This window comes from Euleptes europaea, chromosome 2 (genome assembly GCF_029931775.1).
Source record: "Euleptes europaea isolate rEulEur1 chromosome 2, rEulEur1.hap1, whole genome shotgun sequence".
Lineage (NCBI taxonomy): Eukaryota > Metazoa > Chordata > Lepidosauria > Squamata > Sphaerodactylidae > Euleptes > Euleptes europaea.
This window is the reverse complement of record NC_079313.1, coordinates 8,549,216-8,572,878: the sequence shown is the minus strand read 5'-3', so window position 1 is coordinate 8,572,878 and position 23,663 is coordinate 8,549,216. Positions and strand designations below refer to the sequence as shown.

Here is a 23,663-nt window from a genome sequence, read left to right as displayed (position 1 = left end):
GGAAGTATTTCTTCACACAACGCATAGTTAAATTGGGGAACTCCCTGCCCCAGGATGTGGTGATGGCTGCCAACTTGGAAGGCTTGAAGAGGGGATATATTCATGGAGGAAAGGGGTATTCATGGCTATTAGTTAGAATGGATAGTAGTCATGCTGCATACCTATTCTCTCTAGTAACAGAGGAGCATGCCCATTATATTAGGTGCTGTGGAGCACAGGCAGGATGGTGCTGCTGCAATGGTCTTGCTTGTGGGCTTCCTAGAGGCACCAGGTTGGCCGCTGGGTGAACAGCCTGCTGGACTTGATGGGCCTGGGTCTGATCCAGCAGGGCCTTTCTTATGTTCTTAAGAAAGCCTCCTCATAGTGATAACAACAACAACAACATAGAAGCTCCTAAACGTGTCTTTCCTATTAAGAAAGCCTCCTCCTCACAGTGATAATCGCTATTTTGCCAGCCGCCTCTCTCCCCCCCCCCCCGATATCCCGGCGCTCTCGTGCCGGCGCCGGGCGAGGCCCCCTTGCCGCCCCTGACGAGAAGGGCGCGGAGGAGGCCGCCCCGCGGCTTCGCCTCGCCTCGCCTCTCCCCGCCTCATGGGCCGCGGCCGCTGCTGCCGCCCGGCCGCCCCTCAGCCGCCGCCGCCGCCTCGCCCGGCGCTGCTGCTGCTGTTGCTGCCGCCGCCGCTAGGCCCCGCCGCCCGCCGCCGCCGCCGCCCCCCTCCGCAGCCGGCCGCCCCTCCTGAGGAGGAGGCGGAGGAGGAGGCGGCGCTCAAGATGGCGGCCGGAGCCGGGCCCGTCGGCGGCAGCGGCCTGGCCTCCTCGCCGCCGCCGCCGCCCAGCAACGGGCCGCCGCCGCCGCCGCCTCCTGCCGCCTGCTCCAACAGCGGGCCGCCGCCGCCGCCGCTTCTCCCGCAGGCCTCGCCGGGGCCCACGCACAACCACGGCAGCGGCGGCGGCGGAGGGAACCCGCAGTCGGCGTCGGGGGTGTCAGCCAACCCGGCCTCGGCCCCCTCCGGCGCGGCAGGCCCGGCCCTCCTCCCCGCCTCGGCCGCCGCCGCCGCCGCCGCCGCCTCGGCCTCGGCCGCCGCCTCGGCGGGCTCCTCGTCGCTGCCGGGCCGCGAGCCGGTGTACAACTGGCAGGCCACCAAGCCCACGGTGCAGGAGCGCTTCGCCTTCCTCTTCAACAACGAGGTGCTCAGCGACGTCCATTTCTTGGTGGGCAAAGGCCGCGCCGGCGCCCAGCGCATCCCCGCCCACCGGTGAGGGGCTGACGGGGGGGGGCAGCGCTGGTTATTTGGGAGAAGGGGGGCAGGAAGATGAGGATGGAGAGGGGCTGGAGGGATGCCTGATAGGGGGCTGGGGGGGGGGTTCCTAGTTGTTGCGGGGAGGTGGGGGGAAGCCATGATGGAGGAGGAGGATGCTGATGATGGAGGGGGTGGTTAGCGAAGAGAGGGGCTGGAGAGATGCCTGATTGGGGGCTGTGTGGGGAGGGGGGTCCAGGGTGTTTTGGGGAGATGGGGGGGAAGGCCATGATGGAGGGGGTGGTTAGCAAAAAGAGGGGTGGAGGGGCGGCAAGGGATACCTGATTGAGAGCTGGAGGGTCCTGGGAGATAGGGGGGTCATGATGGAAAAGGAGGAGGATGGAGGGGGTGTTTAGCAAAGAGGGAGGATGGAGGAATGCCTGATAGGGGCTGGGGAGGGGTCCTGGGTGTTGTGGAGAGATGGGGGGGAAGGCCATGATGGAGGGGGTGGTTAGCGAAAAGAGGGGCTGCAGGGATGCCTGATGGGAGGCTGGGGGTTCCTGGGTGTCGTGGGGAGATGGGGGGAGGCCATGATGGAGGGGGTGGTTAGAACAGAGAGGGGCTGGAGGGATGCCTGATTGGGGGTGGGGAGGTGGTCCTGGGCATAAGCAGGATATCCCAGGAGAGTTGCCGCCAGGTCACGGGGTAGACCTTCCTGAGCTAAATTTGGCTTCCTCGGTTGCGTTATTTGCCTTGCTCGGATGTATTTTCTCTGACCGAGATCTCCGAACGGCACTGTTCAGTCTGTGTGGAGCTGAGTGAGTGGAAATTCTGGACTTTGGGGTTGGGGTTGGCTGCGTGGTGGGTGACCAGTTCAAATCCTGTTGCATTGTTTATCTCAGGTGTCCCTCCCTTTTTCAGCTTGTGGGCACCTTTATAATTCTGACACAGGGTGGTGGACGCAACCATAAAATGGCTAACGCAGAAGGTGGGGCACAACCACTCAGAGGAAGCCCAAGGGCAGGAAGAGTAATTCTTAAAATACACTGGGAAAGAGCAGTGAGAGAATTGCAGCCCATTCCTGAGCTGTCCGCGGCTGAAAGCTAAAAAAAAAAAGCCCCTTAAAGGCATTCTGTTTTATAATGGGGTTTTCCCCCCCATTGAAAACAGCGAGGCTGCCTCACTGTTCATCCTGGTGGAGTACCCGGGGCAAAAGGGGACAGGAGGCTGCCTACAGGCAGCTCCCCCGGAATGCCCCTGGAATGCCCCCCAGAACGCTGGCGCGGGCCTTTACACCAGTGGGACACTGGCAGAAGGCCCAGACGGCGTCTCGGGGCGGTGCTGCCAGGGCAGCACTGGGAGACCGGCCTCTGGACCTTCCAGCCAGCGTCCGGGCCACTCGCAACAGCATAAGTAGCCCGGGCACCCGCACGGGGCCCCCCAACGCCAGCGCATCCCCTTCTTGGCCTCCTGAGGACTTTTGTCCTCAGAAGTCAGGAATGGGTTGTAAACCAACACTGGCAGTTTCCACTGAACAAAGTTATTGGATCTGTGCCGTCAATCAGATCTCCAGGAGGCAGTCAGAAGCCCTGCTGGGCAAGAGCTCCGCCTGGCCCCACCCACTTTCTAGACACACTTGGTGGGCACTGGGTGAGGTGTTGGTAGGCACCCTGGTTGGGGACCCCTGGTTTACTGGGTATCTTCTGCCGTTCAATTGTTTTCTATATTTTGTAATCTGCCTTGATTCTTAGCGAGGAAGACAGGCTATAAAGGAAATAAAATTTTTAAAAAAGGAAAGTGAGAAAGAGAGGCTATAAAGGAGAGCCAGTGTGGTGTAGTGGTTAAGAGCGGTAATTTGGAGCGGCGGGCTCTGATCCGTTGAACCGGGTTTGATTCCCCACTCCTCCACATGAGCGGCAGAGGCTAATCTGGTGAACTGGGTTGGTTTCCCCACTCTTACACATGAAGCCAGCTGGGTGACCTTGGGCTAGTCACAGTTCTCGCCAAACTCTCAGCTCCACCTACCTCACAGGGTGCCTGCTGTGGGGAGGGGAAGGGAAGGTGATTGTAAGCTGGTTTGAGTCTCCCTTAAGTGGTAGAGAAAGTTGGCGTATAAAAACCAACTCTTCTTCTTCTTAAATGGTCAGGATAGAGATTGTCCATTAGGCTGACTTTGTGACTAGCGTGGACTGATTTCTGCATCTCATTCTGTATATTTCCTGAACGAAAGTCACCCTGATTGGTTGCTGTAGCAAATCAAACCATTTTGGTTTGCAGTTAAAGAGTTTGCTTAACTCAGAATCTCTGGCTATGTAGCTGGAGCTGCCCTATAGAATGAGTATTGCCTTCAGAGGGTAGCTGTGCTGGTCTGCAGTAGAACAGCTAAATTCGGGTCCAGTAGCACCTTAAAGGTAAAGGTCCCCTGTGCAAGCACCAGGTCATTCCTGACCCATGGGGTGTCGTCACATCCCGACATTTCCTAGGCAGACTTTGTTTGCGGGGTGGTTTGACAGTGCCTTCCCCAGACATCTTCCCTGTACCCCCAGCAAGCTGGGGACTCATTTGACCGACCTCGGAAGGATGGAAGGCTGAGTCGACCTTGAGCTGGCTACTTGAAACCGACTTCCGTCGGGATCGAACTCAGGTCATGAGCAGAGCTTGGACTGCAGTACTGCAGCTTACCACTCTGCGCCATGGGGCTCCTAGTAGCACCTTAGAGACTATGAAAGGAATACTTTTATAGGAGCCTAAGATTATAAAGGCAACTCTGGATGAAATATACATAAACAAATTTTAGAATTTACCATTTTCAAATGTCAGCTTACTCAGTCTAAGGATTGCAATTTTCTTATACATTCACGCACTTTCAAAATGGCACAGAATTATATTATTCGGGCCACTGAAGAAGGCTTCACAGCCGAAACGGGAACGGTCTGAGCTGTGATATTGCTTGGGTATGTTGTCACACTGTTGTAATTTTGGGTTTTTATGTTTATTTGGCATGTTTAACATAGATACATAAAGGGTTGAACAGGGCTACCTACAAGTTGTTTATATTAATTTTGTGTTTGTATTAAATTCATTATATATTATTCACATAATCACTTGTATCAATATTAGCCCATAATTTCATGTTGATTCCTGACCTTTTGGGGACCAAGATTTTTGGGATATGAACTTGGTATCCCTGGGTATTAAGCTCATACCCCAAAAATCTTGAAGGTGTCTAAGGTGCTACTGGACTCGAATCGAGCTATAGAATGAGTGTAGGGGAGCAATGGTGAAATTAAGGGTCTTGCTGGTTTCTCCAGCTTTGGAAATTACGGGTTTTGATTTGGCTGTTTGGCAAGATCACTTACTTGAAGAATTAGGCTTCAATCCTAAACCTGGTACTTGGTAGGAAGACCTCCCAACAGGGAGGGGCTGTGGCTCAGTGGTAGAGCATCTGCTTGGCATGCAGAAGGTCCCCAGTTCAATCCCCAGCATTTCCAGTTAAAGGGACCAGGAAAGTAGGTGATGTGAAAGATCTCTGCCTGAGACCCTGGAGAGCCATGGAGAGGGGCTGTGGCTCAGTGGTAGAGCAACTGCTTGGCATGCAGAAGGTCCCCGGTTCAATCCCCAGCATCTGCAGTTCAAGGGACTAGGCAAGTAGGTGATGTGAAAGACCTCTGTCTGAGACCTTGGAGAGCCGCTGCCAGTTCGAGTAGACAATACTGACTCTGATGGACCGAGGGTCTGATTCAGTATCAAGCAGCTTCTTGTGTTCATGTGTTCTTCTTGGGGAGGGGCTGTGGCTCAGTGGTAGAGCATCTGCTTGGCATTCAGAAGGTCCCTGGTTCAATCCCCAGCATCTCCAGTTCAAGGGACTAGGCAGGTAGATGATGTGAAAGACCTCTGCCTGAGACCCTGGAGAGCTGCTGCTGGTCTGAGTAGACAATACTGACTTTGATGAACCAAGGGTCTGGTTCAGTAGAAGGCAGCTTCATGTGTTCAACATGAATTATAAGTACCTACTGGACCCAGTGAAATTTACTTATGTGTTAATATGCGTTGGATGGTGCTGCAAGTACCTTTACAGGACAGAACTGGTAGTTATTGTACCAAAACATTGCTTCTCCATAAATGGGAAAGTAAATACCCTTAACAGTTTGGTTGACAGATTCTCAACAGTCATAACTTGCACAATAATAAAGGCAGTAATTTATAATGCTTGAAAAGCACGCACATTTTTCCTCCAAGTTATTTTTTTTTAAAAAAGCTTTCATGCTTTGCCAGCTGGAAGACCATAGGTTTGGTTTTAAGAGAGTTAAAAGTGTAGGTTTTAACAACTTGAATTTTCTAGAAGTCTGATTTTAAATAAATGTCTTTTTTTTAGTATAAAAATTGTAAAAAAATTATCTACCCGGTTTTGTGTAGGTGAGAAACTCAGACAAGGAAGAAATATATGTACTAGATATGCATTTGTGTGAGTTAGGTTTGCTTCCGTTTGGGTTGAAATGCCCCCTGGGGAAGCCAAATTCCACCCTTCTTTTATAAAGGACCTATAGCCGGGGTCCCCAACATGAGAACATAAGGAAAGCCATGCTGGATCAGACCAAGGCCCGTCAAGTCCAGCAGTCTGTTCACACAATGGCCAACCAGGTGCCTCTAGGAAGCCACAAACAAGACGACTGCAGCAGCATTGCCCTGCCTGTGTTACGCAGCACCTCACATAATAGGCCTGCTCCTCTGATCCTGGAGAGAATAGGGATGCTTCATGACTAGTATCCGTTTTAACTAGTAGCCATGAATACCCCTCTTCTCCATGAACATGCCCACTCCCCTCTTCAAGCCTTCCAAGTTGGCAGCCATCACCACATCCTGGGGCAGGGAGTTCCACAATTTAACTATGCGTTGTGTGAAGAAATACTTCCGTTTCTCTGTTTTGAATCTCTCACCCTCCAGCTTCAGCAGATTACCCCGCGTTCTGGTGTTATAAGAGAGGGAGAAAAGCTTCCACTTTTCCAAACCATGCATAATTTTATAGACCTCCATCATGTCTCCCCTTAACCGCTTTTTTTCCAAGCTAAACAGCCTATGGGCACCATGGCGCCCACTTACACTTTTTCTGGCGCCCACCAAGTGCTTTTAGAAAGTGGGTGGAGCCAGGCGAGTCTTTTACCCAGCAAGGCTTTTAATTGGCTCTGGAGATGTTTAAAAGTGTTGCTTTGGCAGCAGCTGCCATCGTAGCACAAGGGCTGCCATATAGAGGAGGATGCTGAGTTGTTTTCTGTTGCCCCAGAAGGTCGGACCAGAACCAACGGGTCGAAATTAAATCTAAAGAGTTTCCGTCTAGACATTAGGAAGAACTTCCTGACAGAGCGGTTCCACAGTGCAACAGGCTTATTTGGGAGGTGGTGAGCTCTCCTTCCCTGGAGGTTTTTAAGAAGAGGCTAGTCAGCCATCTATCAGCAATGCTGACTCTATGACCTCAGGCAGATGATGAGAGGGAGGGCATCTTGGCCATCTTCTGGGCACCGAGTAAGGGTCACTGGGGGTGTGGGGGGGAGGTAGTTGTGAATTTCCTGCATTGTGCAGGGGGTTGGACTAGATGACCCTAGTGGTCCCTTGCAACACTATGATTCTATATTTGAATATCGACACTGAGAACAGTGAACTCCTCAGCAGGGTATTGTCATTCACATTATAATGTATATAGTAGCAAAATTAGTCCAATTTAAGCAATTAATACGTCTTTGAAAATGTGTCGTATATATTGACAGCATACATGAGAATTATCATTATCTGATGCTGCAGTCTGTCTCGACCGAGGGGTAGAGCCAGTGTGGCGGAGGCTGAAAGGTTATGGCAACATCTGTCAGAGTATTGCCCTGTGAAGAACAGTTATTGCAATCCTTGTATTGGGAGGGGAGGAAGCAATCCAGGTGGGAACAGATGACGGTGGCCCTAAAGCGGGGTAAAGTGAAGGCCGGGACACTCATTGCATTTTGTTTCCAAATGCCAGGTTTGTGCTGGCCGTGGGCAGTGCCGTCTTCGATGCCATGTTCAATGGAGGCATGGCGACGACGTCTACGGAGATAGAGCTGCCGGACGTGGAACCAGCTGCCTTCTTAGCCTTGCTGAAGTAAGCCCCCTTTTGCATTTTCAGAGCCCATTTTCTGCTGTCTAATGTTTAGGCACTTCCCTCTTTCTCATCCTTTCTGTCCTTTGTGATGAGTACCATCTATGCCAAGCAGCTTGGAGAGAGACCAGAGCTGGGCTCCGCATCTGTGAATGCTCGTGGCGTAGAAGGAGGGCAGGGGGTGCCGAAAGTTTTGTTTGCCAGAGAAGGGCCGTCCCCAAAGCATGAGGAGTGTTGCTGAGGTCTTGGACAGTTTTGAAAGATCAGGACTTGTGGCCTGCATTAGATCTGTAGTTGCAGGTGGTGGCGAGAGGGACTTGGTACCAAGGAGGGAGGCAACGGGGGTGTGGAGGTGGGTTGAGAGTCGTAAGAGCTGTGAATGAAAGCCAGTGACCCCCCCACACCCACACACAGGTAGTGCAGTGCAGGAGCCAGCATGGTGTAGTGGTTAAGAGCATTGATTTGAAGCGATGGACTCTGATCGGGAGAACCGGGTTTGATCCCCCACTCCTCCACATGAGCTGGTGACTTGTACTGGTGACCCCGTGCCCAAACAACAGGGGCAGTGCTGTAAATGGAACTTCAGGGTACCAGTCACCTATCCAGCGTGGTGTAGTGGTTAAAAGCGGTGGTTTGGAGCGGCGGACTCTGATCTGGAGAACCGGGTTCGATTCCCCTCTCCTCCACATGAGCGGCGGAGGCTAATCTAGTGAACTGGATTGGTTTCCCCACTCCTACACATGAAGCCAGCTTGGTGACCTTGGGCTAGTCACAGTTCTCTTAGAGCTCTCAGCCCCGCCTACCTCACAGGGGTGTCTATTGTGGGGAGGGGACGGGAAGGGGATTGTAAGCTGGTTTGATTCTCCCTTAAGTAGTAAAGAAAGTTGGCATATAAAAACCAACTCTTCTTCTACCCTGAGCAGTTTGCTTAAATTAAGGGTAGTCCCCGGATTGGGGAAACATTCTGTGTTTTACATTGAGTGCCTTTTTAAAAAAAACTTGTCCTCTTAAGATCTAAGCTGCTCTGAGTGTTGTCGGAAAGGCAGGCTGGGAAATTTTTCTGGCTTGTTTCAAGTCAGGCCTAATCAAGCGGGGACCCTACTTTCAAAAGCTCTCTAGGAATGTGGTGGTGGTGGGCGAATCTCACGTGCCAAGCATGGAGGGGCTCACCCTGAGAGGTTCTGTCCTCAGCGTTCTAAAAACGTTCTAAAAAGCGGAGAACTGCTAGAAATTACAGGCGGCCAGAGAAGGAGGAAGCTTGCACCTGGCTTAGACATTGCCTTTAGCTAAATGTTGAATTTTGATCTTGCCCTTCCTCCAAGGAGTCCAGGGTGACCCTTGCAACAGCCTTGTGAGGTAGGCTGAGCTTGTTTGACTGGAGCAAGGCCATCCAGTGAGCGTCGTGGCTGAGGGGGTATTTGAATCTTGGTCTCCCAGTCTAAAACTTTAACCACCACACCGGGTTTTCTTACAAACAAAAGCGCCCCTCCTCTCATGATGGGTTTTGGTGAGGGGAAGCAGCCACCGAGTCAAACACGAAATGGAGAATGGATGTCTGTGTAGTGGGCATAGAATGGTCTTTGTCCACGAGAGAGAATTAATTCCACGCCAGCACTGGAGGTCCTAGGGTTAAAATCCTGCTGTATCACAGCCCTGCTTTCTTCCGCCTCTTTTCATTTCCAGGTTTCTTTATTCGGATGAAGTTCTGATCGGGCCAGAGACGGTGATGACAACTCTCTACACCGCGAAAAAGTACGCGGTCCCTGCCCTCGAGGCGCACTGCGTGGAATTCCTGAAGAAGAACCTCCGTGCGGACAACGCGTTCATGCTTTTGACACAGGTATTTTTGCAGCCTTTCGCCTGTTGGCAAGCCTCGAGGGGGAGAGTGTCCCAGTCAGGGTAACACCACAGGAAATGCCCTGTCCCTCGTCAGCACACGCCTCACCTCTGAGGGCAAGGGCCCAGAGAACATGTCTCGAGAGGCAGATCAGAGAATCATAGAGTTGGAAGGGACCACCAGGGTCATCTAGTCCAACCCCCTGCACAATGCAGGAAATTTACAACTACCTCCCCCCTCACACCCCCAGTGACCCCTACTCCATGCCCAGAAGATGGCCAAGATGCCCTCTCTCATGATCTGCTTAAGGACATAGAATCAGCATTGCTGACAGATGGCCATCTAGCCTCTGTGTGAGAGATCCCCTCTCTCTGAGTTTACTTCTCCAAATCAAATGTTCAGACTTTGATAAAGAAACAAAGGATTTATTGAAGACATCAGGAGATGAGACAGGCACAGGTAGCAAGTTGCAAGTGAGGGGCTAATCGGGTTTACAGAATATATTGACTCCAGGGCACTGGGGCACTGGGGTTCACACTTATTGTTATGGGAAGTTACAAGCTTGGCATAATACAAAACATCAGACGAGTCCCAGGAAGTCTGGTGAAGCTATCACACTTCCAAGGCCGCATCGGCCTGAGGGAGTACTGACAGGAAGAACAGCGGGGGGGGTACTCGGGGCAATCAGGCCTGGCGCCTGAGACCAGAAGGTGTGAACTGCTTTTACGAGTTCACTGATAGCAGGTGATGGGAAGCAGAGACACATAAACAGAGACCCTCACATTCTGCCCCCCTTAAGGCCCCCCACCGGGGTCCTCGAGAGGGCGAGGCTTATCGGGATAAGCGAGGTGGAATTCTCGGACCAAGCGAGGGGCCGCCATGTGGGGTGCGGCCACCCACTCGTCGTGAGCGGACCCAAGGTTTTTCCAACGAACAAAGTAAAACAGTTTTCCCTTCTTCCATTTGGAATCTAAGACCTTGGATATTTCCAGATGGGTATCCCCTCCTACCACAGTAGGAATCTCATGGTCGGGAGGGGGGTGGAACTGGGGAGCGGCCACATAAGGTGGGCCCCGTTTAAAATCGCTCCCGTCCATCTGGGAAAAGCGGAGGGGTCCCGGAAGCCGCTTGCGCCGGACTCCCAGTTTCTTGGCAGCTTCCTCACTAATCATGGTGCGGGCACACCCCGAATCAACCAAGGCGGGGAATTCTAAACTGGGACCCCCTTTGGGTAGGGACAGGTGAACACGCACATACACATTGTCCTCTTGGGCGCTTACCATCGGTGGAGCTCCTTGCACAACGACAGGGGCGGTCTGCTGCGGAGCCCCCTCTACAGCAGACCGACGGCGTTTTTTGCCGGCTGTTCCCACTCTTCCTCCTCGCTGGAAGAGGGGGACGGAGTGGTGGCGTTCGGGGATCCATCCGAATCAAAAGTAGTATTTGTAATCCGGGACCCCGTTGGGCCTGTAGAGGTGGAGATCACATCCTGGGGACGCGCATGGAGAGCGGAGGGTGCGCCGGAACGCCGGCCCGGTGGTCCGCTCCTGCGGCGGGGCTGGTCCTCAGCGGCCGCCTTCTGCGGTTCGGTCGGGGCTTGGCGAGGGGGATTGGGACGACCGGAACGAGAGGGGCATTGCGACGCAAAGTGTCCCTTTCCCCCGCAGGTCAGGCAGACACCGGTCTCAAAACGCTTGCGGCGTTCAGCGGCCGAGGGACCCCCGCTCCCTCCCGGTCGGAAGTCTCGGCCCCGATCACTCCGGGGTCTCGGGTCTCGTCCAACGCGTTGTTTGGACAAGGTCAGGAGTTGTTTGCGATTCTCGATGTCGGCAGCATGGCGAACCCAACCTTCCACGTCCGGGGGGTTCCCTTGCATAAAAGCCCAATGTTGGAGGTCCGGGTTGAGGCCCTCCCTGAAACACTGTACCAGAGTGGCCTCACTCCAGTCCAGGATTCGGCTGGCCAGTGACTGGAACTCACTTGCATACTGCGCCACCGACTTGGTCCCTTGGCGCAGTTGCATCAGGGAGGCTTTAGCCCGCTCACCCAGAGTTGGGTCCTCAAAGCGGTTTCGGAGTGCCACCATAAACTCGTCCAGGGTTCGCAGCACCGGCGAGCGGAGCTCATACTGCAACACCATCCAGGCGGCCGCCTCCCCTTGCAGTAAGGAAGCCACGTACTGCACCCGGGACTCCTCGGAAGTGAAGGTTCGGCCTTGTTCTCGCATAAAGATGTCCACTTGGACCATGAAAAAGGTTAACTGGTCCCCTGAACCGTCATACGTGACCTTCAGGTCCCGACGGGACGGGAGGCTAGGAGGCGCGGGAGGGGCTGCCGGTGTTCCGTCCGGGGGGTTGCCGGCAGGCGGTTGCACTTTCAGCGCGTCCAGGGCCGCTGCCATCTCACCCATCACAAGCCGCATGGACTCCATCTGCTCCTGCATGGCTTGGCGATCCTCCAGCCACTGCCTGCGTTCCTCTTCCATCAGGGCCTCCTTGCGCGCCGGGTCCCCCTCAAGTCCCGTGCTAGGAAAGGCCAAACGGCGATCCTTCGCCGCGGTTCGGGAGAGAGACCAACCCTTGGGGGAGTCCAGCCAATTGTTAAAAAGTCCTCGGGGACGTCCGTCCCGGCCTTGGTCGGGGATGGGATCCCTAGGCTTCTTTGGCTTGGCACCCTCCTCCTTGGGGTCCGGTTTCTCCGGTACCACCGGTCCGTCCGGTGCGTCAGGGGTAGTAGGGGTATTTTCCTCGTCGCCTGACATTCTGTCCCAAAAGGTACAGCAGCAGTTCGAGAGGCAAAGACTTGCAACTTAATGTGAGAGATCCCCTCTCTCTGAGTTTACTTCTCCAAATCAAATGTTCAGACTTTGATAAAGAAACAAAGGATTTATTGAAGACATCAGGAGATGAGACAGGCACAGGTAGCAAGTTGCAAGTGAGGGGCTAATCGGGTTTACAGAATATATTGACTCCAGGGCACTGGGGCACTGGGGTTCACACTTATTGTTATGGGAAGTTACAAGCTTGGCATAATACAAAACATCAGACGAGTCCCAGGAAGTCTGGTGAAGCTATCACACTTCCAAGGCCGCATCGGCCTGAGGGAGTACTGACAGGAAGAACAGCGGGGGGGGGGGGTACTCGGGGCAATCAGGCCTGGCGCCTGAGACCAGAAGGTGTGAACTGCTTTTACGAGTTCACTGATAGCAGGTGATGGGAAGCAGAGACACATAAACAGAGACCCTCACACTCTGCTTCAAAACCTCCAGGGAAGGAGAGTTTACCACCTCCTGAGGAAGCCTGTTCCACTGAGGTACTGTTCTGACTGTTAGAAAGTTCTTCCTAATGTCTAGACAGAAACTCTTTTGATTTAATTTCAACCCATTGGTTCTGGTCCGACTTTCTGGAGCAACAGAAAACAACTCGGCACCATCCTCTATATGACAGCCCTTCAAGTACTGTCTTTAGTAGGGGACTGGATAGCACAGGAGGAGACATTCCTTAATCTCCCTGTGCGATTTATTTTAATAGAATTCTCCTCCTCGGGGAAGGAAGGGGAGAACACAAAGTACACGTGAACCGCAAGGAAAGACAGGGAGCCATCCCCAGTATCACACAAGTGCCCTTTTATTTTACTTGTCCGATTTTTAGGCCAGACTCTTTGACGAGCCTCAGTTGGCAAGCCTATGCCTGGAGAACATCGATAAGAACACCTCTGATGCCATAAACGCTGAAGGGTTCACCGATATCGACCTGGGTAGGTCTCGTCTTATTTTCAGCTTGGCCGGTGCTGTCTCATCTGCCGCTTTTCTGCTGCCCACATGCTGGAATTCAGCAAGGCGCCACAGTTCCGCAAGAGCACAGGGAACGCAGAATCGAGTGCAAATTCAGCTTCCGAGGAACCTTGGTTTCCGCTTCAGTTTGAGACTGTAAGGGGGAGGTTCACGGGATTAAAAGCTCTTGTACACAACTCCCCACCCCCGGAACCTGCACATGCAAAATAAGCTTGTATGGAAGAAGGTAAGCTTGGAGAGCCTCTCTCTGGCATGCTGGTTTGCAGTGATGTGCTTATTTTGTACGCCAGAAAGCCCTCAGTGACACAAGCCCTCGGTGAGTGAGAACAACCCAGATAATTTTTCGCTTCTGTCCTCCGTTGGTCGGAATTAGGCCCACAGGACTCATTTGCTGCGTGCCAGTGTGGTGTAGTGGTTGAGAGCAGTGGACTCTAATCTGGAGACCTGGCTTTAATTCCCCTCTCCTCCCCATGAGCAGTGGATTCTAATCTGGAGAATTGGGTTTGATTCCCCTCTCCTCCACATGAGCGGTGGACTCTAATCTGGAGAACCTGGTTTGATTCACCGCTCCTCCACAGGAATCCAGCTGGGTGACCTTAGGCCAGTCAGCCCCACCTACCTCATAGGGTGTCTGTTGTGGGGAGAGGAAGGGAAGGGGCCGTGGCTCAGTGGTAGAGCCTATGCTTGGTGTGCAGAAGGTCCCTGGTTCAATCCCCGGCATCTCCAGTGAAAGGAACCAGGTAAATAGGTGATGTGAAAGACCCCGGCCTGAGACCCTGGAGAGCCACTGCCAGTCTGAGTAGACCAGTGGTTCCCAAACGTATTGGGCCACCACCCCCTTTGTTCCACAAACTCCACCCCAGCACCCCCTATCCAACAATACAGTTGAAAAGGCTCACCTCTAGCACCCCCTGCTGCCCCCTTGCCTCCTAGTGCCCCCCTAGGTAATCCCCCCCCAGGGGGTGGTACTGCCCACTTTGGGAACCACTGGAGTAGACAATACTGACTTTGATGTACTAAGGGTCTCTGATTCAGTATAAGGCAGCTTCATGTGTTCAAAGGGAAAGTAGCGGATCAGCCTCCCAGAGCCAGTAAATCAGTGCTTTTGTTTTGCTGCCCCACTTCGCCTCTGTGGAGGATGCGCCCCCTTTCCCCAGGTTGCCTTACCCACAAGAACATTCTCAGACTCCATGGCTAACACCACTGTCTTCTTCTGGCAGACACGCTGGTCGCCGTTCTGGAGCGGGACACCTTGGGCATCCGGGAGGTGCGCCTCTTCAACGCAGTGGTCCGGTGGTCCGAGGCAGAGTGCCACCGCCAGCAGCTGCAGGTGATTCCGGAGAACAAGCGCAAAGCCTTGGGCAAAGCCCTCTCGCTCATCCGCTTCCCCTTGATGACGATCGAGGAGTTTGCTGCAGGTAACTGGAGCAGGGTTTTACGTTAATTGAACTGGCTGCTGAGGGTTATGTGTCCGTGGCCCTAGCAGGGCAAGGAATTCTGCTGGGCAGCCTGCGGCAAACCTATGTGACTTGCAGAATCCCTGGCCCGAAAAGCATCCAGCTGTCCTCGACCAGGGCCTTTTCAGCTCTGGCCCCAGCCAAGTAGAACACTATGCCCAGTGATATTTGGTCCCTGCGGGACTCGAAGCAGTTCTGCGGGGCCTGTAAAACTGAGCTGCTCTGCCAGGCGTATCGTTGAGGACAGTGGTGGCTTCCATCTGCCTGGCCTTCCCTTCTCTTCCTGCTTTTTCCCTTCCCTTCCTCCTTCTGTTACTCTATTATTACTGTATTTGTTGCTGCTGTGGTTTGAAGGCGCCTGGATTTTATTATGTCCTAACTGTAATTTGTGGGTTCATTTTAAATTGATTTTAAATGGTTTGTGAGCTACTCTGAGCCTGACCTGGCCGGGAAAGGGTGGCCTAAGAATCCAACAAATAAAAATAAAATGCCTGGGGTGTCTCTCCCTCGTGTTTCTTAGAGCAGGGGTGAACATGAGCTGTGCAAAAAGACATTTCCTCCAAGCAAGAGGGCAGGGATTAAAAAAACAACAACATAATGGATGAGAGGGGGAAAGCTAGTATTGTATTGGCCAAACTGTATGCTTAAGCAGTCAGTGGATAAATGCTAGTCATGGGTTTTGGGAATCCAGTTATCTGATGTTAACAGTATTGTGTCTGGTAACTGGGTATGTGACTGGTCCCCTGAAGATCCATTAATAGCACTGCCCCTGCTCTTTGAGCCTGGGTCGCCAAAAAAATGGAACAAACAAAAACTGTGTTTTGCATTAACGCTGGACTCATACCCCTCTAATCAAACGTTCTGGAATAAGCTTGTGTTGGGCGTTGAAGGTGTCTTTTCATTATGACATTCCAGAGGGATGGATTTATTTTTCTTGGTGCATCCCGCCCCCAAGCTATGGTCAACCTGCATGTTATGAGCATGTCGGAAATCTTTACATGTTCAGAGTTTGCATGGGCATAAAAGAGGCTTCCATAAGCAATCCCATGTGTACAAGGACAATTGCAGAAATGAACTCCGTGCAGTGCAGAGGGTCGAAATTGAGCAATATAATTTTCCTTGCTGTTTTGTAAGTTAGTTTTAACAAATGTGTCCCACCCCTGACCTGGATGGCCCAGGCTTGTCTGATCTCATCAGATCTTGGAAGCTAAGCAGGGTTGACCCCAGTTAGTACTTGGGAGACCACCAAGGAATTCCATTGTCGCTACACAGAGGCAAACAATGGTCAACCACCTCTGAAGGTCTCTTGCCTTGAAAAGCCTATTGGGGGGGCCGTCGTTCAGTGGTAGAGCATCTTCTTGGCATGCAGAAGGTCCCGGGTTCAATCCCCAGCATCTCCAGTTGAAAGGGACTAGGCAAGTACCGGTAGGTGATATGACCTGAGACCCTGGAGAGCCGTTGCGGGTCTGAGTAGACAGTACTGACTTTGATGGACCAAGGGTCTTGTTCAGTAGAAGGCAGCTTCACGTGGGGGTTGCCATAGGGCACATTCCACCACCGCCACCCCACCCCTTTTCCCCACAAGCAAAAACCTAACAGATTAGCTAGATGGGGCTTGGATCTGTTGACCCAAGAGCGGTTCTGATTGCGTCCGAGGGCTTTTTCTGGAGCAAGAGGCAGAGCACGTGGTTATGGTTTGTTGGTGTTGAAACACTGCCCTGTTTATTGTTGGCAGCTCCCATCTGGGTTTTGGAAAGAAGCTCCCAGCAATTAAGTTTTGTCTTTTCCAAACCTTGGGAGAGGCTTAATTTCAGCATCGTTTAACACGTTCCAGGCTTTGTAAATAGCTGCCCCCTCAGGGCCCGCTGCAAGTTCCTTCAGACCACCAGGCCAGGGAGGTTTTTGTCCATTGGGAGCGAGGGGTCTAGAGGTGGGATTGAATCAAAAAGAGGTGAGGGCAGGGAAGCCTGCCTTCAAAGGCAGGGTCATGTAGGCAGTGGAATGAGGCGGTCGAGTGCCCTGCCGGCAGGGGATCCCCGACGTGAGAAACCTAGCGGTGCAGTGATCTGTGGGAGAGGATAGAATCTTTTCCCCCTGCGGTGCCAGCTTTCTACATAACAGGATTTCTTGAGAGCCAGCGTAGTGTAGTGGGTTGGAGCAGTGGACTCTAATCTGGAGATCTGGGTTTGATTCCTCACTCCTCCACATGAAGTCAGCTGGGTGATCTTGGGCTAGTCACAGTTCTCTTAGAGCTCTCTCAGCCCCACCTACCTCACAAGGTGTCTGTCGTGGGGAAGGGAAGGTGACTGTAAGCCGGCTTGATTCTTCCTTAAGTGGCAGAGAAAGTCTGCATATAAAAACCAACTCTTCTTCTTTATTAACATGAACACTTAAAGCTGGGAGCTGCAGCTTACAGTCCATTCTGTTCTCTTGTTGTCCTGCATGTGGACTGGACCCAGTTTGTAAAACTGAGAGATTATATTCCTTTCATGCAAAGTTAGTTTCTGGGCCAGAATGTAGAAAAGAGCAAGGGTCCAGTAGCATCTGAAAGACTAACAAAATTTCTGGCAGGGTATGAGTTTCTGCAAGCCGCAGGTCACTTCTTCAGATCCACGGCTACCCATCATGGGCCAGAGCGGTTTCATTTGGAAAAACAACAACCAAACTCCTTACTCAGAGGCTTTGAGGACCTTTCAGATATTTGGGGACGTTTTAATGGATGAAAATGAAATGCTTGCCGTTCCCCCTCTCTTCTTCCCACGCACTCAATATTTGGTGCCACTCTGTGGTTTATTCTTCCTCCCCTCCCCCTTTTTAAAAATGCATTCACTTAAACAAAGGAATTGGTTTGGTCTTTTGTCACACGCAAGCAGAACGAGAGTGACCTAGCTGGGCCGTGAACACAGGCTTCCTTGTGCCGCTGACCAGATCTCTTGTCGATACCTGCTTCGTTTCTCTCTCTCAGCTGTCATTCTTGGGGCAAATATTCCAGGGCGGGGCTTGAATAGCTGAGTTCTGTGCTCCGTGGCAGCCTCCTATCTTTTCTGCAGTCAGGAGAACCCACAGACAGGCCTGTTGCGTGCTGGCTCTCTCAACTGGTGGATTATGGGCACCGTTAAATGAGATGCGGAGGGTTCCGACCAGGGAGAAAAGCACACACACACCCCTGGCAGAAAGTGGGTGCCATTTTGAGTTTCCACTTTCGGGAGTCCTGATGACATCTCTGCAGATCCTCTTGCTGACTGTCCATCTGCTACCTTCACGCTAACAAAAGGGGAGCTTTTGGATGGCCTGGCCTGTAACTTTGAGACAAAAGCCATTTTGCCTCCATTGCTATGTGTGTGGTTTGTCTTTTCTGTTGGCGCAACGTTGTGGTGGTTTGGTTCAGCACACTTGTAGTAAATCCAGAACAACAAACTTCTGAACCGGCCTGTAGTCCCTTGGTTTTTTAAAAAAGGGCAAGATCCTTAAGAGAGACCCACAACCAGTTCATAGTTGAAGTTCGCATATTTAAATGGTGGAACTCCCTGCCCCAGGATGTGGTGATGGCTGCCAACTTGGAAGGCTTTAAGAAGGGAGTGGACATGTTCATGAAGGAGAGGGCTAGCCATGGCTGCTAGGCAAAATGAATAGTAGTCATGATGCATGCCTGTATTAGGTGCTGTGGAAGACAAGCAGGATAATGCTGTTGCAGTCGACTTGTTTGTGGGCTTCCTGGAGTTGGCCACTGTGTGAACAGACTGCTGGACTTGATGGGCCTTGGTCTGATCCAGCAGGGATTTCCTTCTGTTCTTACCGATGTTCTTATCAATGGTTACTAGTTAAAATGGATATTAGTCATACCTATTCTCTCCCGTATCAGAGGAGCATGCCTATTATATGAGGTGCTTTGGAACACAGGCAGGTTAATGCTACTGTAGTTGTTATGTTTGTGGTCTTCCTAGAGGCACCTGGTTGGGCACTGTGTGAACAGACTGCTGGATGTGATGGGCCTGGGTCTGATCCAGCAGGGCTTTGCTTATGTTCTCACTGAGAGCGCGCTCAGTAAAAAGCGGTCCTCCTTCCTCCAGGGCCGGCCCAGTCAGGAATCCTCACAGACCGTGAAGTGGTCAGCCTCTTCCTCCACTTCACCGTCAATCCCAAGCCGCGGGTGGAGTTCATTGACAGGCCCCGCTGCTGCCTGAGGGGGAAGGAGTGCAGCATCAGCCGCTTCCAGCAGGTGGAGAGCCGCTGGGGGTACAGCGGGACCAGCGACCGGATCAGGTGGGCTTTTCAGAGCGGGCTCCCTTCTGGCACCGAGCCTGGTTGCCGAGTCTCTCATTTAATTTTGTTATTTATTGGTTTACCTTATTTAAGTCCCGCCTTTCTCCCCAGTGGGGACCCAAAGCGGCTTACGCCATTCTTCTCTATTTTATCCTCACCACAACCCTGTGAGGTAGGCTAGGCTGAAAGTGTGTGACTGGCTGAGGGTCCTCCAGTGAGCTTTCATGGCATGAGTGGGGATTCGAACCTGGATCCTAGTCCAACAGTTTAAGCACAACAACCTAAGCCAGGGGTGTCGAACTGAGTTGTTACAAGGGCCGGAAAGGACATAAATGTCACTTGGTCGGGATCGAGAGTGGGGGTGGGCTGCCTCACAGGCTGGATAAGAGCTCTCAAGGGGCCGGATCTGGCCCACGGGCCTTATGTTTGACACCCCTGGCTTAAGCACTACATCATAGAAAGCTTTGCTAGTATTTGCCAAAGGGAGCCCCGATCATTCAGAACTTTAGAAGAGAATGGGAAGTTGCCCGTTCAGATAGAATTTGGATCACTGTAGACTTTGGCTGCCCCTGACCTGGATGGCCCAGGCTAGCCCGATCTCATCAGAATACTTGGATGGGAGACCAAGGAAGTCTGGGGTTGCTATGCAGAGGCAGGCAATGACAAGCCACCTCTGTTAGTCTCTTGCCTTGAAAACCCCAAGGGGTCGCCATATGTTGGCTGCGACTTGGCGGCACTTTAGGTTTGCCAACCTTCAGGTACTAGCTGGAGACCTCCTGCCACTACACCTGATCACCAGCTGACAGAGATCAGTTCCCCTGGAGGAAATGGCTGCTTTGGCAATTGGACTCTATGGCATTGAAGTCCCCCCCCCCAAACCCCGCCCTCCTCAGGCTCCACCCCCTTGTGTTGACTCCACTCCTTTCCTGTCTCTCAAAACTCACCAGGTTCTCTGTGAACAAGAGGATATTTATAGTCGGGTTCGGGCTCTACGGATCGATACACGGACCGACGGATTATCAAGTGAACATACAGGTAGGACACCTTCCTTGGCTTTGCGCATGCAGGGGCTGTTCCTCAATAAGGCATGCAATTCTTTGGGGGGTTGGGGGAATAACGTGGGCAGGTTGCAGAAGGGGAGATGGTAACATAGAAGCCCCCCGCTCTTGTGGTTTCACATGCAATGTGGAGCACTTATGTTATTGGGAAAACTTAACGTGGCCGTGAGGGAAGAGGTTGCAAACGGTGTTTAAACCATGAAAGCTGGGATAGCTTTGAACACATGAAGCTGCCTTATACTGAACCAGACCCTTGGTCCATCAAAGTCAGTATTGTCTACTCAGACCGGCAGCGGCTCTCCAGGGTCTCAGGCAGACGTCTTTCCCATCACCTACTTGCCTAGTCCCTGCTGGGGATTGAACCTGGGGCCTTCTGCATGCCAAGCAGATGCTCTACCACTGAGCCATGGCCCCTCCCCTAGCTTTGTGAAGGCGGAGAGACATGGGCTACTCATCTGTCTCAAATTGTTGCGGCTTCCCTTCAGGCTAATTAAGCACTTGCCCTGATGTGGATAGCTCGATCTCATCAGATCTCGGAAGCTAAGCAGGAAGACCAGGGTTGCTACGTGGAGGCAGGCCATGGCGTAGTGGTTAAGAACGGTGGTTTGGAGCTGTGGAGTCTGATCTGGAGAGCCGGGTTTGATTCCCCACTCCTTCACATGAGCGGTGGAGGCTAATCTGGTGAACTGGATTTGTTTCCTCACTCCTACACACGAAGCCAGCTGGGTGACCTTGGGCTAGTCACCCTCCCTCAGCCCCACCTACCTCACAGGGTGTCTGTTGTGTGGAGGGGAAGGGAAGGCGACGGTAAGCAGGTTTGATTCTTTCTTAAGTGGTAGAGAAAGTCGGCATATAAAAACCAACTCTTCTTCTTCTGAATGTCTCCCACCTTGAAAACCTCTCTGGGGTATGATAGCAGCAGTTTTATTCTCTGTTCCTCATCTGATTATGGCCAGCATAGGATTTGCCTTTTTCACAGCATGCCGCACCCTGAGTTGACATCTTCATCAAGCTATCCACCCCCCAAGATCCCTTTTCTTGGTCTGTCGCTGCCAGCACAGATCCCACCAGTGTATAGGTGAAGTTGGGATTTTTTTTTTGCCCCAATGTGCATCACTGTGTGCTTGCTCGTCTTCCCCTTTCAGATCATCCACACCGACAGCAACACGATACTGGGCCAGAACGACACCGGATTCAGCTGCGACGGGTCCTCCAACACCTTCCGGGTTATGTTCAAGGAGCCGGTGGAGATTCTGCCCACCGTCAGCTACACAGCCTGCGCAACACTGAAGGTGCTCACACAACGCATAGTTAAATTGTGGAACTCCCTGCCCCAAAATGTGGTGATGGCTGCCAACTTGGAAGGCTTTAAGAGGGCAGTGGACATGTTCATGGAGGAGAGTATTCATGGCTACTAGTAAAAATGGATACTAGTCATGATGCATCCCTATTCTCTCCAGGATCAGAGGAGCATGTCTATTATATTGGGGGCCGTGGAATGCAGGCAGGATAATGCTGCTGCCGTCATCTTGTTTGGGGGCTTCCTGGAGGCACCTGGTTGGCCGCTGTGTGAGCAGACTGCTGGACTTGATTGGCCTGGGTCTGATCAAGCAGGGCTTTTCTTATGTTCTTATGTGCTCTTGGGGAAGGGGGAGGAGGCCTTTTCCTGCCCCTTTAGGAACAGGATGCAGGGGGAGCCCTTTTTCAAGCCCCTCTTTGGACTTTTGGAGGTGTATTGGCTGAGGAAGGAGGGAAGGCCTGGCTAATGCAGCCCACAGCGTCCTGGAGGGTATCCCTCCCCCCAGTCTTATAAGCAGTTTCAAGGAGAGCTATCATGGTGTAGTGATTAAGAGTGGTGGTTTGGAGCGGTGGACTCCAATCTGGAGAGCCGGGTTTGATTCCCCACTCCTCCACGTGAAGCCAGCTGGGTGATCTTGGGCTAGTCACAGCTCCCTCAGCCTCACCTACCTCACAGGGTGTCTGTTGTGGGAAGGAGAAGGGAAGGTGTTTGTAAGCCGATTTGATTCTCCCTTTAGTAGAGAAAGTCAGCGTATAAAGCCTGCGTGGTGTAGTGGTTAAGAGCGGTGGATTCTGATCTGGAGAACCAGTTTTGATTCCCCACTCCCCCACATGAGCAGCGGAGGGTAATTGGTGAACTGGATTTGTTTCCCCACTCCTACACACGAAGCCAGCAGGGTAACCTTGGGCCAGTCACACACTCTCAGCCCCACCCACCTCTCAGGGTAACTGTTGTGGGGAAGGGAAGGCGATTGTAAGCCGATTTGATTCTTCCTTAAGTGGTAGAGAAAGTCGGCATATAAAAACCAACTGTTCTTCAATGACATGTTTTATCACACACACACACACAGACCGCAGCGGGCCACCATATGTGTCTGATGGAGGTTATGTACTGTGCAGGTCTGGCCTAGAGCCCGTTGCTAAAGGCAGGTTGGATCTGTGGCAGCTGTTCCAATCCGGACCAGTCTCAGTCAAGATCCTGGGCAAGAGGTTGCAAGTCTCCACAGCCCCTCCACAGAGCGCCAGCGTGGTGTAGTGGTTAAGAGTGGTGGACTCTAATCTGGAGAACCGGGTTTGATTCCCCACTTCTCCACATGAGCGGCGGAGGCTAATCTGGTAGACCGGGTTGGTTTCCCCACTCCTACACATGAAGCCAGCTGGGTGACCTTGGGCTAGTCACAGCTCTCTTGGAAACTCTCAGCCCCACCTACCTCACAGGGTGTCTGTTGTGGGGAAGGGAAGGCGATCGTAAGCCGGTTTGAGTCTCCCTTAAGTGGCAGAGAAGGTCGGCATAGAAAAACCAACTCCTCCTTTCGCAAGAGCCAGTGAGTGGAGTGTGGTGGGCAGCATGCCCAGCCAGGGCAGTGGAGCCCTGGGTTCAAGTAGAATAATAGACTCATAGGTCATTTATGCATGGTCGCTTTAATTTCCTTTATTCCCTGTTTCATCCAGGATCAAAGTAACCCGGGTTGGGGGAAACTGTATGCATTGGCTGGAATGATCAGGGACAAAACCTGTGTGCTAATGGAGGCATGAATACAGAAAAGCAGTCTCCCAAGTTCAAATCAAGTCCCACCCCTTTAAATGCTGCTCTGTAATTGGCTTACCTTACAAGAGATTTCCTTCCCCCCAAACCCAACTGCCGCATAAAAAAGCATGTTAAGAACAAAAAACAGAGCGACCATGCATAAATGACCAGATTTGGAAGGGACCAACAGGGTCATCTAGTCCAACCCCCTGCACAGTGCAGGAAATTCCAAACTACCTCCCCCCCACACCCCTAGTGACCCCTACTCCATGCCCAGAAGATGGCCAAGATGCCCTCCCTCTCATGAACTGCCTAAGGTCATAGAATCAGCATTGCTGACAGATAGCCGTCTAGCCTTAAAAATCTCCAGGCAAGGAGAGCTTACCACCTCCTGACGAAGCCTGTTCCACTGAGGCCTTTTCCCTGTGTATTCCACCATGGGGCACCCGAGCTGAATGTATCTCCCAGCGTTGTTGTGAGAATAAAATGGTGGAGGGGTGGTATCAGCATGTGCCGCCTTTGGCTCTTTGTAGGGAGTGAAGGTTCGGCCCTAATTGTTGGGGGGGAAGCAACAACTTGTGACAATCCACTCTCTGTGTGTGACCCCAACCACAGGGCCCAGATTCCCACTACGGAACCAAAGGGCTGCGTAAAGTGATCCACGAGTCGCCCACGACGGGCGCCAAGACCTGCTTCACCTTCTGTTACGCTGCCGGGAACAACAATGGCACCTCTGTGGAGGACGGACAGATCCCAGAGATCATCTTCTACACATAGCGCCGCCGCCAGCAGAGTCAAGCGACGGACCAGGCGCTGCTCTCCTCCCGCCGCCCTTCCCGTGTCCTTCCAA

At 52.5% G+C, this 23,663-nt stretch overlaps 1 protein-coding gene across 1 annotated transcript; it reads left to right on the top strand.

Moving 5' to 3' along the window:
* The first annotated feature begins 1,089 nt into the window (after positions 1-1,089).
* Positions 1,090-23,663, top strand: BTBD2 (BTB domain containing 2). The gene is made up of 9 exons (XM_056844142.1): positions 1,090-1,256; positions 7,243-7,362; positions 9,043-9,199; positions 12,847-12,952; positions 14,210-14,407; positions 18,517-18,709; positions 19,657-19,744; positions 20,913-21,059; positions 23,429-23,663. The coding sequence occupies exons 2-9, from the start codon at positions 7,280-7,282 to the stop codon at positions 23,588-23,590; spliced, it is 1,134 nt and encodes a 377-aa protein (XP_056700120.1). The 5' UTR covers positions 1,090-1,256; positions 7,243-7,279; the 3' UTR covers positions 23,591-23,663.

Coding starts and splice junctions, on each gene's coding strand:
- BTBD2 (XM_056844142.1), top strand. CDS start 7,280: ATGTTCAATGGAGGCATGGCGACGACGTCTACGGAGATAGAGCTGCCG. Junction 7,363..9,042: donor GCCTTCTTAGCCTTGCTGAA/GTAAGCCCCCTT, acceptor TTTCATTTCCAG/GTTTCTTTATTCGGATGAAG. Junction 9,200..12,846: donor CGTTCATGCTTTTGACACAG/GTATTTTTGCAG, acceptor TCCGATTTTTAG/GCCAGACTCTTTGACGAGCC.